Raw genomic sequence first — 16,305 nt, forward strand, 5'->3', positions numbered from 1 at the left:
TTAGAGTCTTGTAATATGTCACTATCACACGTCCTAATATTACTTTTGCGGTAAATCGTGCTTGTTAATTCATGCATGCTCCAATTGAACAAAATTGGGATAATGTAAAAAATAATACTTCGATATCTCAACGGTACTATTCTACATTGTCTTCTTTTATATCGTTAATCGTCTCGAGATTTGCATGCATATAGTGATGCAGATTGGACAAGTTCTCCTGAAGATAGACGCTCTACTAGTGGATATGCAATATTTCTTGGACGAAATCTTATCTCATGGAATTCAAAAAAGCAACCTACAGTATCTTGTTCAAGCATTCAAGCATAATATAAAGTTATAGCAAATACAACGTCAGAAATTATTTGGCTTCAATCACTTCTCTTTGAACTTCATCTTGCATCAAATATTGCACCAAAAATTTGATGCGACAATATTGGAGCAATATATCTCACAGCAAATCCAATCTTTCATGCTCGTACAAAACATGTGGAAATTAATTTTCATTTTGTTCATGAACGTGTGACAACTTAGCAGTTATCTATCTCTTATATTTCTGCTGAAGATCAAATCACTGATATCTTTACTAAGTCATTATCCAGACAATGTTTCAACAAGTTAGCAAGCAAACTCAACGTCAAAGATATCCCGTTAAGTTTGTCGGGAGTAAAAGAGATAAAATAGAATCACCAGAATTGACTGGGTTAAATCACCAAATCAAATGAAATTATTATTTGGATTATTCTAATAATTTTGTTATAATCATTAGAATAATTATAATTCTGTTATTTATTAATTGGTCAAATGACCAAGTATTTTTTGAACATTATATATTGTATTGTCCTTATGGTAAATATCAATCAATAATAGATTTTATTATTCTTATATTATTTCTTGCTCTCTTTCTATTCTTTTTTTTTGACACTAATATCAATTGACCTCAAGGAGGATAGTGATTATTCTCTAAAACCTGTTGTTTTAGAAGAATACCAAAAAACATGGAAATAGAGGACGACACTGCAAAAAAATATTATTAATACAAAAACTTAAATATTATTAATACAAAAACTTCTCCCAACATTAACCAAACAAGTATTTAAATTCAAATCCTTTGCATCAAATGTGCTGTTAATACTCGAGGTTAATGTTCAAATCTATAACATGAAAAGCTTGTAATGAAAATGTTGTTCTCGATGGAGTTTTCAAAATGGAACTTTAAGTATTTGCCAAATTTGTTGAAGTTGATATAAGAAACAATAGAACAATAGAAAACTTTTCATTTATTTAATTCGATGATACGTTATAGATCCCTCTAGAGGGTACAATTTTATATGAATTCATTCTAGATTTGGATAGGTTCGAGGAGCAACAAAATGATTTGAGACTTAGTTTCTCCATACGCCTTGCCATATCCATCCCCATCCTGATAAAAGAACTGAGCCGTCCGAGGGATGTTAACTTGTATATTCATGAAGTACTCCTCTAATGGAGAATCCCAACTAAGAGATGCATTCAATTCTCTCCAATATTTCCTCATCAATTCTCTTATCTCCCTTCTCGCCACTTCCTCTGAGACACCTTTCTCGTGCATGTAGCATTGAACATATTTTGGCACGTCGCCTCTTTCTAGCTCGTCCTGTAGTAAGTAAAGTAAATGTTGTTTGATTCCAATGAGTTAGATTACTTCAACTAGATACAATTAACGAGTGTGTGTATATATAATTACCGTGGAAGTGCCCATATCATCGTAAAGACGAAAAAGTATGCTGGAAGAGCGTGTGATCTCATAGTAACTGGGAAAAATTTTCAAGGCCTCTCCAGTTAAATCTTTGGCCACGCAGTAAGCATGAGACAGAATGATTGGACCAGCTATTGATACCAATCCATTCTCCATGTACTCCTTGAGCTTGGGGGTTTGGCCATGGTGGAACCATTTTGCTTCCTCAAAGTATGATTTGCTTTGATCTCCCCACTGAAAATTTAATACCCACAGCAACTCATTCAAGAACAAAGAAGAAGAAGAAGAAAATGAAGACAATTGAATTAGTGTTTATAATTTACTGCTTTCTTTAAGTCAGGCACAATGTCCAAGCCCTTCTCCTTCATCACCCGATAGCCTTCTTCGTGCACCAGGTTGAAGATTGCAAAGAAACATAATTTCATGTATTCTGGAAGCTTGTCCATGGCAGTTAAGTCCCATCTGTAACAAAACTCACTCGATTTTAGATAGTTGAGATAAACATGACTTGATGTCGATGATGGTGAATGCCTGTCACCTGTCGATGGCATCAGTGAAGAGTTGGAGTTCATCCAAGGTTCCATAGACATCGTAAATATCATCAATCAATGTAATCAAGCAGATGGACTTTGCTTGGATCATTCTGCATCTCCAACTTTCTGGTTCATAAGTGAAACCAAGTGCCCACAGATAGTTTTCAAGTAATCGGTCTCTGAAAAATGGCAGCTTCTCTGCAAGCCCGAGCCCCGACCACCATCTGCATTTGAAATTGTTATTTATAAAAAACTTCGAAAGTATATATGCTTGGTTGCAATTGATATACCTGGAAAGCTCTCTGAGTTCACTCTTGTACATGTCCTGAACCAGATTGTAGTCGAGCCTAGCAAACTCCAGAAGGAGAGGGTTGATGGTGTCGTCGCCACGGCATGCTTCAATGAACCATCTGTGCTGCGCTCTCTCCAACCGCCAATTCAGTGGAAGCTGCAGCGCATGGGCCACCTGTTCTCTGAGACCGCCAGCCTCAGGAACAGATCCCTCCTCCATGAATCCTTTCAGCTGCTCTGTTGCAAAATCCATGGCTTCCTTCAGCACAGTCTCTCCTTCCTTCTCGAGGTAGGAAGCTTCGTACAGACTCAGAAGCTCTCTGATTTGGTTCTCACAGCGAGCTTCGAAGTTTCCCTTCTCGTCTCTAAATGTCTCGAACAAACCTAAGTAATTTTGCAAACAGCAGCAGTCAGAATTGTGAAGCAATTGATTACTTAGTGATCATTGATTAATTACCTTGTGAAACAGAGAAGCCATTTGCTCGGAGGAGCCTGAAGAGCAGCGATGTGGCATGGAGATCGTCCTTCAGTTGCGAGCTCACATGGTCTAAAGAAGCATGAAGATGACTTAAAACGTCAGCAATCTCGTCTTTGAAGTGATACGCCACGCCGAGCTGTTGCAGTTGGTCGATCAGTTGAAGCTGCTCTGCTACTTGCTGCTTCTCGCGTATCAGATTCCTGGTCTGCTCCTTCAGTACGTTTATTCTCTCACGATTCTCTTCTTGTTGCGCCTACGTACAGAAAACAATTAAAACAAAGGTTACACACAAAAATTTCGACGATCGACCAACAACCACACTCACATACCGTGGAGGTGCTCGTGAAGGATTGCACATGCTCGTCCGTCCATATGTTTGGATGATAATTCGCCGACCGCCGCAAGGGAGCTACATGACTAGTGCTACTGCATGATCGGACCTGCAGAGTTCGCCGGAACATCTGTAGGCCTCGATGCTCGACAGCAGCAACGATCATTGGGCGACGAGGGAGGACGGATATCATGGGAGCAGAGACAGTAGTGCTGGTATAGTAGATAGACATTGTTTGATTATTAGCTATTTCCAAACTTGTTTGCAATCAAAAATAATTTGGTGAAAGGAGAAGAACAAGTGCAGCATATATATAGCAGCGCACAATTGTGCCTCACGTCGAATACAAAAATTCATTAAAAATATAAATTGTTTAACATGTCGAAGTTAATTAATAATGCCGGTTTAAGAGATCAAATGAACAATTGATGACGCAAAAGTACAAACATATAGTGGTATTCCGTTGAAGAATTCAAAAAATCATCATAATAATAATTAATAAAGAATTTAAAAAATTATCATAATAAATATTATAAATGATGAATTAATTGAGAATTTAACTTTTTGTATTTCTTAGAGGTTATAAGTTCATTCTCGGAAATATTCAAATGACGAATTTCTTCTCTCGATTTCTCCCTCGTCAATTTTTTCTTCGTTTTCTTCCATCGAAAGAGATCGGTAGTGCTTCCAAGATTTTGTCGATCTAAAAGGTTAGCACCAAACGGATCGTATCGAGTTCATGATCTAGTACGCGTGAATATCGCTAGAAGAGTCACACGTGGGGTTCTTATCTCATCTGTCTATGATATCATTCAAGCCTATCGAAAATTTGAGGTAAGTTTTTATATTATTTTGTAAAACTATATATACCATGAAAAAATTTATAATTTAGTATATGTCTTCCGCTTCGCTCCGAACCTAACAGATTCTTTCTCTAAAGTTAAGCTAGGCACTTGAGGATAATTCATCAATTTTAGTTCTTTGTAATTTTTAAATAGTTTCATTACGGATTTACGGTAAGGTAAAAATAAAAGAACTTCAAATCTAAAAATGTAAACTTTGATGATGTTTCTTAATATAAAATCGAGGGTAAATTAAGTAAAGAGAGAGATTTTACCAACAAAAAAAAAATGTTCCATAGCACGGCAATATTGATTTATTACATAACCTAGCTACTGATGCAAAAATATATGTATATTTTCAAACTCACTGTTGACGAGTGATTTTTTAATAAAAATAATAACACGACCTTTTTTTAAAAAAGGACAATAAAAGTATAAAAAATTAACATACCAACCAGGTGCGAATCGACTTGGTCAACCACAAATTGATGGCTTTGACTTCCTTATGTCATCGTAGGGAATGGGGAATAGAAATTGACCATTGTACTTAATGCATTTGATTCCTGGAGATGAAATTAGATATGAAAACAAACAAACAGTAAGGCAACACTATAAAAAACAACGAAGATCATAAATTTTAGGGGAATTTTATTTTTTTTTAAAAAATGCCCATGATACTTTGAGAGAATACATTCAAGGTATGTTGGCCATTATAAAACTCTAGCAAACAATTTAAAAAGGCAAACTTTGAGGTGTTTATTCAAATTTATTCCATAATGATCGATATATGAAAAATAAAAAAAAAAAATGAGCTTAAAAAATTAGATATGATTCTTAAGTTATTCCGTATTGTCCATAATTATTGAGTTTGTCTAGTCCAGTAACTCTTGAATAGTAAGTAGCATAGATAAAGAGATTTCTAGGGAAATAATCTTCATGTATGACTGGCAATAACTTCAAGTGAGGATAGCGTCGAAAACATTGGGATCAAATATCTCCCTCGCCATTTGGACTGTTCGGAATGTAATCTTGCAATGTGAGGATATTGTATATTAGGAATTGGTCCGATCGGTGATTGTAGCAAACCTCCTGATAAGTCAAGTTTCCTAAGAAGCTAAGATAAAAGTGCTTTTAGATTTTAGATTGCGATTGGCTTGTTGGGTGAAGTATGATTACAGTACATCATTTGATTCGAATTGAACACTCTCTTACTTAAAAAAAAGGCCACTCTAAAAGTACAAGTTACATAATGATTTAGATTAGTTTTACTTGAAGGGTGACCAAAAATGCAAGGATACTTGTAACTTGCACGTATGAGGTGATTACATGAGCACACACAAAAAAAAAACACTACAGAGAACTTAGAATTGAAGGAACAGAAAAGCATGATGAAGCAAACTTCACTGTGAAAACAAAAGCTGATGAGAGGCAGTAAGTTTCATAAACAGACTACGGTTTCATCTTTTCCTAAATCAGTCTTACCACTTCTATCAAGGACGACTGCTCACTGTTCGAACCGGAATGACAGGGATCGACTCCCACCACTCTTTCAACCTACGATTTCCCTGTTCGTTCAGCATGTGCTTTGCGATCCTTGAATCAGCTATGAACGAGTACAAAGTTAGCCCCATAACAATATACTTGAACTGGATTACCACCAACAGAACTGCTACTGCAATCATCGCCCACATCACATCATTGGCTTGCTGCAGATATGATATGACAATGGCAATGTTAAGTGTTGGGAGAGGGTCCTGAAGAATTGGATGTTTTGAAACAGTACCTTTGGAGCCTTTCCGATTATTATCGAGAATATTCTCAAAATCATGATATTAGTTTTCTTAACGAGCTCATGCAAGTTATTCAGACTGTGTTCTGCTGCAACGATGCTTTCCATCATTGTTTGATCAGAGGTGGTGTTCACAACAATCTCTCGGCATCTTTCTCCCATTCTATTCACTCTGGCCCAAAGTATCGCTGCAACTATTAATAGTGCAATCAGTGCAATTGCAAATCCAACCATTTCCCTGTTGAATGAAAAAGTGATTATTGCCCTAGCATGATAGCAATGGAGGAATACAGTGTGATTGTAATTTGAAATAAGTTCAATGTAGCTGTTCCCAAATAAAATAGTGTGATTTTGTTTTAAATTTTGACCCGAGTACTAAATAGTTTGAGCATAAAAGGTTATATAACCAAAGGTAACAAATGTATCATTTCAGGGTACAACTTACTTGTATATGACAATCAAAATCACGGTGCGTATGAATAGTGTGACCATCGGTCTTTCCAATGACAGAGCCGCTTGTAACCGAGGAAGCACATTTTTGACTGAACTCATAAGCACCTGAAAAAAGAACAGGAAAAAAACATCCATTGCAATCCAGTTCAAGATAACACCAGCATTTGGAGCAAGTCATGCATGAGTTTTGCTACAAGAAATAAATTTGAAAGAAAAAATTTCAAGTAAATGGGAACTCAAACATCTTACAACTAGAACAAGAAGACTATCTGCGATTCCTCCTCCTTTCATCTGTTCGACAGTAGCTTTTGCTACGCTAACCTCCTTCGCTTCCTCCCTTACTTGATTGATGGTTGGCCCAAGAGACATTAGAGAATCTGTTTGATTGTTCGTGTTTTCTTCAGGACTTCTTTCCATGGAAAAGGAATCAACATGGTAGATGCTTAAGCCCTTTAATATGGAATTTGCACTACATGACCTTAGGCTAGTTTTCTGCTTTATGGTATTGGCTAATTCTGTCATAACATAGTCCCCCTTTGGTAGTTCCTCGTAGAGCAAAAAAATCAAAAAGTTTGCAGGAGACAGTGATGATATTCTCAGCAATTCCCGAGCTGCATGAAGCCTGAAGATCCCCAAAATGCTTCTAGCATGGATCTCCCATGCCTGTATAGGGTTTTGAATATCAAATTTCAATATGAAGCGGTGGAGCAAGATGACTTCTTTTATTAGAGTAAGCCAGTGGTCACGTCTAGTGGAACTAGTCATCTCAGGGAACTCTATCACCAATGGTTCTGATCTGCAAAGTTATAGAAAAATTACATCGATTGTCGTAGAGATATGTCATAGCATTCAAGCTGATGATGTTCATAATGAAGATTAGTAAATGAATTACAATTCAGACGATTTTTACACCCCATGGCCCAGTTGAGGTTGGTTTAACTTGATCAGCATCTGCTCTTGAAAGATCGATTTTTACAGCAGTTTCATATGACATTACTCCGGATGCCTCAAAGTAGAGAGCCTGATTGGTAAGGGTAAGTCTTCCTAGCACACAATATCAAATTAATAGAAATGACAAATTTTATAATCACGACTAGAGATAATACCTTAAATAGTGTCAATAGATCAGAAGATTAATGAGAAACCATAAAAAATTACCTGGCCAACTAGTTGTTCTGATGTGCCTCACCACTCTGTGTGTCCATGAAGTGCCCTCAACATGAAGAATGACTTCATTCTTAGAAAACTCAACTCCTGTTGGTGTTTCCTGCTTCTCCAAGTACTCGATAGAACTAAAAATTAAAGAAAAACATAATCATCAATACATCTCATCAGTTTGTTCACACAAGGAAAGGAGGTATATGTGAGCAAACATGATAGAGCATTGGTGAGCAAAATTTCAGTCCTTGTCGTACCCATCAGCAAGTCATTCTAGCTTAAAAAACAATAGTATTTTATTGTTTCTTTTGACAGGAAGTAGCAGGAAATTATGAGGAGAGGAAAAGAATACTAGTCTTCACTAACTCAGAAGTATCATGTGCTGCTGAATAGCTTAGTTTATGAACTACAAGATATCAGATGCAAGCCATCGTTCTCGATATTCTCTCTGTCAAAACTCTGGAGGAATCTAAAGAGTATCAGCATGCTAGTGACAGAAATTACTTTCTGATGCTTGCTTAACACCGAATCTCTGAACAAGTCTCAGCAGATTAGTAGCAACACAAGGAGGAACATGAAGAACCATCAAAGTCATGATTGATTTTACATATGAATACTCAAATGAAATCTGGTTTAATTCACTATACATGTCAGTCTTTTTCCAGAAATACAAATCAGCAAAGGAGGTGAATCTACTCTTAACAGAAACGAATCTCAAGTCACTCAATCAAAGTTGCTCCACAGTATTTACTCACAAAGAAGTAAGCAAATGCTGAGATAAGATGAATGGCATACTTGTTCATTTCCTTGAGGAATCTATCATTAGCAGTAGGTGCAGTAAGAGTTTCAAAAGTGAATTGTGCATTAACAACATCAGCAGCCAGAGGGATTAGGGAGGAAAACCACACAAATGCATCTTGTCCAATACTCAGCTCTTCATTAACCTGATGTAACAAAATAATTTTCAAGCAATTCCAGAATAAACATACAGTTTATTCAATAGAAGAGAAATATAACGGTAGAAGACTGCTTACATCAGCTTTTATAGGTTGTTCCAGGTGCATGGAACCCCTCCGGACGCTGGACCACGTGGCTCGGTCAATCGACGCGCTCCACATGAATTTGTAGATAGTTTTTGGGTTCCGGACGCCTGGACCAACTCCAGGCGCCCGGACCGATTCCAGGTGCCCGGACCAACTTTTTCCTACCCCTTATTTTATGTAAAATAAAATTAGTCCAGACATAAACCAATATATATAGTATGAGATTTGATAGTCTCTAACTATCCGATTCTGACTTTGAGTTTCATCGAAACTCTAGGTGGAACCGACGCCTACTGTTCCCTCTACGTGAAACGCGTCCTCACCTACTCCTCTCAGGAGAAGTTACCTATAGCCAGATTGTTCTTCCAAACCGACTGGACTTTTGCTCAGCCCCCGAGGCTTCCGGTCTTCATGCTGGACGTTCGCTCCACGACCCGTCCAGACTTCCACCCCGTCTGCGACCAGCAGGATTTCAACCTAGAGTCCCCGACTCTAGGATTTTTCCCAAAGTGCTCTACTCGCTAAGACTTTCCACTTAAGGTTACCTCCCCCTAGGACCTAGGGTTACTGCTCCCTAGGGTTTTCCACCTACCTAACCGCAGCTAAGATTTTTCATCACCTAAGGTTACCACTCCCTAGGACCTAGAGTTACCATCCTCTAGCGTTTTCCACTTGCCTAAAATCCACTAGGACTTTTATCTAAAAACACTTAGGACTTTTCTTGCAAACTCAATCAACCTTGTTATATCACAAGACAGCTTAACTTTGGATCCTTTGACATAATCAAAACTCAGGTTCGATCGTCTGGTGCTCCCCTGCACCAACAGATGAAAGCAATTCATAAATGAGCATTGATGAAGTGGGAGGATCATCATAAGAAAGCTGCGATAAAGGGGGAGCATCAGAACATAAGGTAAGTAAGATATGTACCTTACTTCCTGAAAAGTCATTTCAATTTATTAAGGTACTCTCCAAAGATTTAGTAAAACTAAAAAGAAAAAATGCCAAAATAAAACTAACCTTAGTTAATTCATGTCCCATAATAATGTATGATAATTTAAGAATAGAAAATGATAAATTGAAAGCACAAATAGAAAAACTAGAAAATGACTATGTATGTTTGAATTCAAATAGATGTCGAAAATCAAAATTTAAAAATTATGGTAGAATCAATTAGTACATTAAAAATCATCAGGGATAGATCAAGAAAATCCCTAGAAATTGTGTATCTCTAAAATTTTTAATAAATTCTGTAGATAGAAACCTGTATTGGGTTCCAAATTTTTTTTAGAATAAATTTTAATTTTTTAATAGAAACAATCTCAATTAGAAAAATATTTTTTTCTGTTCATATTTTGAATTAAATTTTTTTTCTATACTATCTGATGATTAATCTATAAACAGAATTTTTTTTTCAAAATTTTTTTGACTGTTGAGTAATTTTTTTATTAACGACAAGCATACTTTGAAATTAAAATTATTTTCTAAATTTAAAATATAAAAAATTTTATTCTTATGTGATGAAACATGATATTCTCTATCCTTATAATTTTTTAAATTTTTTTTTAAATATTATCTAAATTATTACGAATTACTTTGTGAAAATTATATTTTTAAATTAAAAATTCAAAGTAAATAGAAATTTGAAAACTTTTATTTTTCTGCCATTAAACGTGTTTTCCACTTCTTAGAAAATTATTAAAATTTTCATAGTAGAAAAATATTTCTTAAAGAATTATTATCAAAAATTAGTTGCATTACATAAACTAATCATTTCTCTTAAATTATATAATATCTTTCTGTAAAAATTTTTCCTCTGATACCACTAACTAGCATAGCGGCGCTAGCAAGAGTAGGATGAATTGCCTATATAACAAAAATTAACTTTTCTTGATCTTCCAATTTAGATTAGTATCAGAATTATAACAAAAGAAATTGAACAACTAAAAAAAAAAGAGGTTTCTCTGCCTTTAACGAATGAGACTTTTTTATTCCTTTCATTTGCCTTTTAACAACTACCTAGGTGTTTAAAAGTTAAGATGTCTTGTGATCTAACAAGTATGACTAAGCTTACTGGAAAGTCCTATGTGTTCCTAGGTAAAAGTCTTAGTGAATTTTAGGCAGGTGGAAAATCTTAGGGGGAGGTAACCCAAAGTCCTAAGGGGTGGTAACCCTAGGTTAAGGAAAGTCCTAGCTGTAATTAGGCAACAAAGTCATGGTCCGGGGGACTGGCGAAGTCTTGGTACGTTGGGTGAAATCCTAGAGTCGAAGACTCTAGGTGAAAATCTCGGGGGTCACAGACACCAGATGGAAGACTGTGTAGGATCGAGATGCGTTAGAGGGGGGTGAATAGCGCTCGTGGCTTTTTCATGCTTTTCGGGGAGCATAGAGTAACGAAGTGAAAGATAGAAATAAAGCAGAAGCAAAACAACACAAGCGCTAACACTTTTCTTTTACTTGGTTCGGAGCCTGTTGTGACTCCTACTCTAAGGCTCACACATGAGAGTACTTTCAATGGGCAATCCACTAATCAATCTAAAAATTACAAGTATAATAATTAAAGTACAATTGAAAGTATACCGACAACTAAGAACAAGGAATTTCGGGCTTCCAGTTGTCAGAGTCACGTTACGACTTCGTCGGATCGTCTTTTGAGCAGCGCGCAGTAGAAAGATTGCAAAAATCAAGTGTTATTCAGCACCTAGTCGAGATCGCCTTAAATAGCTTGGTGAAGGCGCCTTCAGCCTCGATGGAAGGCACCTCTAGCAGGGATTCTTATCCCTTTCACGTCAGAGACGATAGCTTCCATGGCCTACATGTTTATCCATCCGGAGGCGCCTTTAAGCTCTATGGAAGGCACCTTCCATCCATCATCCAAGGCGTCTTCAAGCTCCTAGAAGGTGCCTTCGTGCCATGCTGTGTGGAGACTTCGACTAGGCACCTCCAACAGCCCTAAAGGCACCTCGGGCACTGTTCATCCGAGCTTTTTAAGTCTTTTTCGCTCCCTACAAGATACTTTAGTCCAAAATACCACACATCCCCTGTAAAATAGAGTTAGCACAATAAAACATGAAACAATAAATTATTTTGACAGTCTCCGGACTGTCCGGTTCAAACTTCGTGTTTCACTGAAACTCTAGGTCGAACCGACGCTTACTGTTCCCTCTTCGATGAACGCGTCCTCACCTACTCCTTTCAGGAGAAATTACCTTTTACCAGTCTGGTCCTTCAGACCGACTAGACTTTTGCTCAGCGCTCGAAACTTCAGGTCTTCATGCTGGACGTCTACTTCATGACCCGCCCAGTCTTTCACCTAGTCCGCGACCATCAAGATTTTCATCTAGAGTCTCTAACTCTAGGATTTCACCCAAAGCGCTCGACCCGCCAAGACTTTCCACATAGGGTTACCACCCCTTAGGACTTAGGATTACCTCTCCCTAGGGTTTTCCATAACTTAGGATTACCACCCCCTAGGACCTAGGGTTATCTCTCCCTAGGGTTTTCCACCTGCCTAGAATCCACTAGGATTTTTCTACAAGCTCAATCACACTTGTTAGTCAACAGAACATCTTAACTTTTGAATCCTTTGTCATTATCAAAACACAAGTTTGATCATCTGGTATTTCCTGTACCAACAATCTTTCCCTTTTTTACTATAGCAACCATGTTCAAAAGTTAAGTAGATATATAGTAGTTTATAGAAAAAACATTTAAATAAAACTAAGTATCACTCATCTTAACTTTTGACCATTCTCTCCCCTTTTATCATATATCAAAAATAATTTAGGGAGGAAGGGTACGTTTAGTTTTTTTAAAATACTTTAAAATATACTTTTGCCCTAAAAAAAACAAATTCCAAGTAGGGGTTTAACAAAGCTAAAAGATGTGGAAAACCTTTTGAAAAATACTTAAGTTTATAAGGATAAAAACATAGTTTTTGAAACTTAGTTTTTCAAAAATTTATAGCTTTTACCTTATCCTTTTTTTCTTTTAATCTAGACTTTAGCCTTTTTATTTTTATCAAAACTTTATCAAACACTTAACTTTATCAAAAGCTAGTTAAGTAAAAAAGAAAACTTAGTTAAGTATATAAAAACTTATTTTTCAGATAAAAATATTTGAACTTGCTTTTCAAAAAAAATATTTATCAAAAAAATATTTAAGGTCCTTTTCTAGATTTTCAATTAGAGAACCTTAATGGTTTTGTGAGATGGTTAATTTTAATTTTTAATTTAAATTTAAATCTAATGATTGATTTACATTTGAGTTAGACTAAGGTTTAACAGTTAATCAATTAAATATTTATTTCAATAATCGGCTTCCCGACTGTGGCGAGGGCACTAGGCCTTTTTGGTATTGGATCATCAACCACTTCTAGACAAAGCCTTTTAAAGAAATTGAATATTTAATTTCCTTTCTGAAAATCGTAAGTTTAACTAGTCAAGTGTGAATCAAGCATAGGTCCTTATCTATCCTAATCTAAGCATGGATAATACAAAACAGTCAAGTGTGAATCAAGCATAGGTCCTTATCTATCCTAATCTAAGCATGGATAATACAAAACGGTAAAGCAAGCATCAAACAAATTTATTTAATAATAGATATGGTCTTTCTATTAGCTCCCTCTGGATCATAGCTTCGATAGGATCTATCAAGGTAATGGATTTGATTCTTGGGGACTCAATATTGACTAAGCCCAACAATTGATTAGTTAAATTAGATTTGGGGACTCATGCTTGGAGTAAGTTTCTATTTGAGTGTTTTACCAGAGACAAATAAGATCTGAATTTATGCTTAGCCTTATATTCAAGTCCAGAGGGATTGTATACAACCCTTTGTTTTCCAAGAATTAGGTCAAGGTTCTTGGAACCCAAAGTGAACTATTCCAATGAGTTCTTGAGTTCTTCGACTTGAGTTTTTAATTTGTAATTCTCTTCCTGAACTTGCTCAGTCAAAGAACTCGAGTTAGTTGTTTCCTTAAGGGTTGTCACCTCCTTTTGGAGTGACTTGACCCAGACATTGGATTTGGCCAACTTTCTTAATAAATATGAAACTAAATTTTGTAAGTCATCTATCTGAGTACCAGAGATTAGGGAATTTACAATGTTATTAGGCCCTTCAGAAATGGATAAGGATCCATGACTTCTTTCGGACTCTATTTCTGATTCGGCTCTAGTTCCAGACTCGGACTTGGTTTCAGCAACGTAAGCTTGTACCGGTAGGGCAAGAAAGTTTGTTTGCTCGTCTTCTTCATCAGAATCTTCTGAGGATTCAGACCACATTACTTTCAAGGCCTTCCTTCCTCTTTGCGTCTAGTTTGGACACTCTGATTTGTAGTGTCCCTTCTTATTGCAGTCGTAACAGGCAACTCCAGATTTGGCTTTTGTGTTTGAGTGAGTCACTTTCTTCTTCTTAAGTGCTTTCCAAACTAGTTTGACTAGTTCGGTGGTGATTTCATTATCATCTTCTTTTGAGTCTGATTCATTTTCGGACTCGGGTTCTGTCCAACGCTTGACTTTTGGTTCCTTCCTTCTATTTATACCTGTGACAAAGGCAATATTTTCTCGACCGAAGGTATATTAGTCTATTCATGTAATTCAAATTCTGAGAATAATTCATCTAATCTAATAATTGAAAGATCCTTGGATACTTTGTAAGCATCTACCATGGATGCCCACAAAGTGTTTCTTGGAAATACATTGAGTGCATACCTGATGACATCGCAATTTTTCACCTTTTGTCCTATTGTGTGAAGACCGTTGAGGAGGTCTTGGATGCGAGCGTGAAGTTGGCTTGCCAATTCACCTTCCTATATTTTTATATTATATAATTTATTTAATATTAAATCATGCTTACTTACCTTGGTATCGGAAGTCCCTTCATGCAGTTCAATTAGCTTCTCCCACAACTCCTTTGCACTTGAAAATGGGTTGACTCAGTTCAGCTCTTCTTTTGTGAGGCCGCATTATAAGGCTCGAGTCGCCTTGGCATCAACCTCAATTTTCCTCATTAGACTTGTGTCCCAGTTTACACATGATACTAGTTTGCCAGCGCCGTCGAGTGGAAGCACGAGGCTGATTTGGACGATTATCCACATTTCTACCTCGGTCTTCAGATAGTACTCCATTCGACCCTTCCAGTAGCCGACGTCTTTACCGGAGAAGAGGGGAGGGCGTGTAGTGCTATACCTTCTTGGTGGGCCATTTAGGAAAAGTCTCTTGAAAAGACAAAAACGATAAAACTTGTTCCAAGATTTAGTCTTGGATTAGTAGTGCTGGAGAAGATAAAATAAGGATATTTCACGAATTTTGAGAAAAAAATAATAAAATAATAAATAATAAAATAATAAAAAAAATATTGTGACAAATTTTGTTAAATGCGATATTTTACCAATTCTAACTAATGGTGAAACTTTGAGAATGGATTTTTCAAAAAATTTGGAGGGAAAAAAATGAAAAAGATACGAAAAAAAGCTCGAACGGTAGTTGTACGGATTCACAACAACCCCACTCTGATACCAATTGTAAGATCGAGATGTGCTAGAGGGGGTGAATAGCACTCGTGACTTTTTCACATTTTTCAGAAAGCACAGAGTAACGAAGCTGAAGATAGAAATATAGCGGAAGCAAAACAACATAAGTACTAACACTTTTCTTTTACTTAGTTCGGAGCATGTGGCGATCCTACTCCAAGGCTCGTACGTGAGAGTGCTTTGGATGGACAATCCACTAATCAATTCGGAAATTACAAATACAATAATTAAAGTACAATTGAAAATATACCGACAACTAAGAACAAGGAATTTCGGGCTTCCGGTTGTTGGAGTCACGTTACGGTTTCGTCGGATCGTCTTTTGAGCAGCGCACAGTAGAAAGATTGCAAATATCAAGTGTTATTCAACACCTTCTTGAGATCACCTTAAATATCCTATTGAAGGCACCTTCAGCCTCCATGGAAGGCGCCTCCAGCAGGGATTCTTATCCCTTCCGCGTCGAAGACGATAACTTCCGTGGCCTACGATATTTATCCATCCGAAGGCGCCTTCAAGCTCCATGGATGGCGCCTTCCATCCAGCATCCAAGACGCCTTCGAGCTCCTTGAAGGTGTCTTCGTGCCTTGCTGCACGGAGACTTCGACTAAGGTACTCGAGGCGCCTCCAATAGCCCCGGAGGCACCTCGAACACTATTCATCCGAGCCTTTTAAGTCATTTTCTCTCCCTGCAAGATATGTTAGTCCAAAATACCGCACATATCTTACAAAATAGAGTTATCACAATAAAATATAAAATAATAAATTATTTTGACAGACTCTAGACTGTTCGATTCTGACTTCGAGTTTCGCTGAAACTCTGGGTCGAATCGACGCCTACTCTTCCCTCTTCAGGGAACGCATCCTCACCTACTCCTCTCAAGAGAAATTATCTTTTGCCAGTCTGGTCCTCCAAATTGACTGAACTTTTGCTTAGCACCCAAGACTTCATATCTTCATGTTGGACGTCTGCTCCATGACCCGTCCAGTCTTTCACCTAGTCCGCAACCACCAGGATTTTCACCTAGAGTTTCCGACTCTAAGATTTCTCCTAAAGCACTCGACCCGTCAAGACTTTCCACCTAGGGTTACCACCCTTAGGACCTAGGATTATCTTCTCCTA

At 37.1% G+C, this 16,305-nt stretch overlaps 2 protein-coding genes across 2 annotated transcripts; both read right to left on the bottom strand.

Annotated features, from left to right (window-relative positions):
• Positions 1-1,281: 1,281 nt before the first annotated feature.
• Positions 1,282-1,963, bottom strand: LOC121973560 ((-)-alpha-terpineol synthase-like). The gene is made up of 2 exons (XM_042524965.1): positions 1,724-1,963; positions 1,282-1,633 (listed from the first exon to the last, which is right to left on the bottom strand). The coding sequence occupies exons 1-2, from the start codon at positions 1,889-1,891 to the stop codon at positions 1,340-1,342; spliced, it is 462 nt and encodes a 153-aa protein (XP_042380899.1). The 5' UTR covers positions 1,892-1,963; the 3' UTR covers positions 1,282-1,339.
• Positions 1,964-2,040: 77 nt separating this feature from the next.
• Positions 2,041-3,630, bottom strand: LOC121972626 (alpha-terpineol synthase, chloroplastic-like). Its single transcript, XM_042524278.1, has 5 exons — positions 3,367-3,630; positions 3,017-3,290; positions 2,559-2,943; positions 2,274-2,492; positions 2,041-2,197 (listed from the first exon to the last, which is right to left on the bottom strand). Exons 1-5 carry the CDS (start codon positions 3,598-3,600, stop codon positions 2,041-2,043), a joined length of 1,269 nt encoding a protein of 422 aa, XP_042380212.1. The 5' UTR covers positions 3,601-3,630.
• Positions 3,631-16,305: the final 12,675 nt, after the last annotated feature.

Source organism: Zingiber officinale, chromosome 4A, assembly GCF_018446385.1.
Source record: "Zingiber officinale cultivar Zhangliang chromosome 4A, Zo_v1.1, whole genome shotgun sequence".
NCBI lineage: Eukaryota > Viridiplantae > Streptophyta > Magnoliopsida > Zingiberales > Zingiberaceae > Zingiber > Zingiber officinale.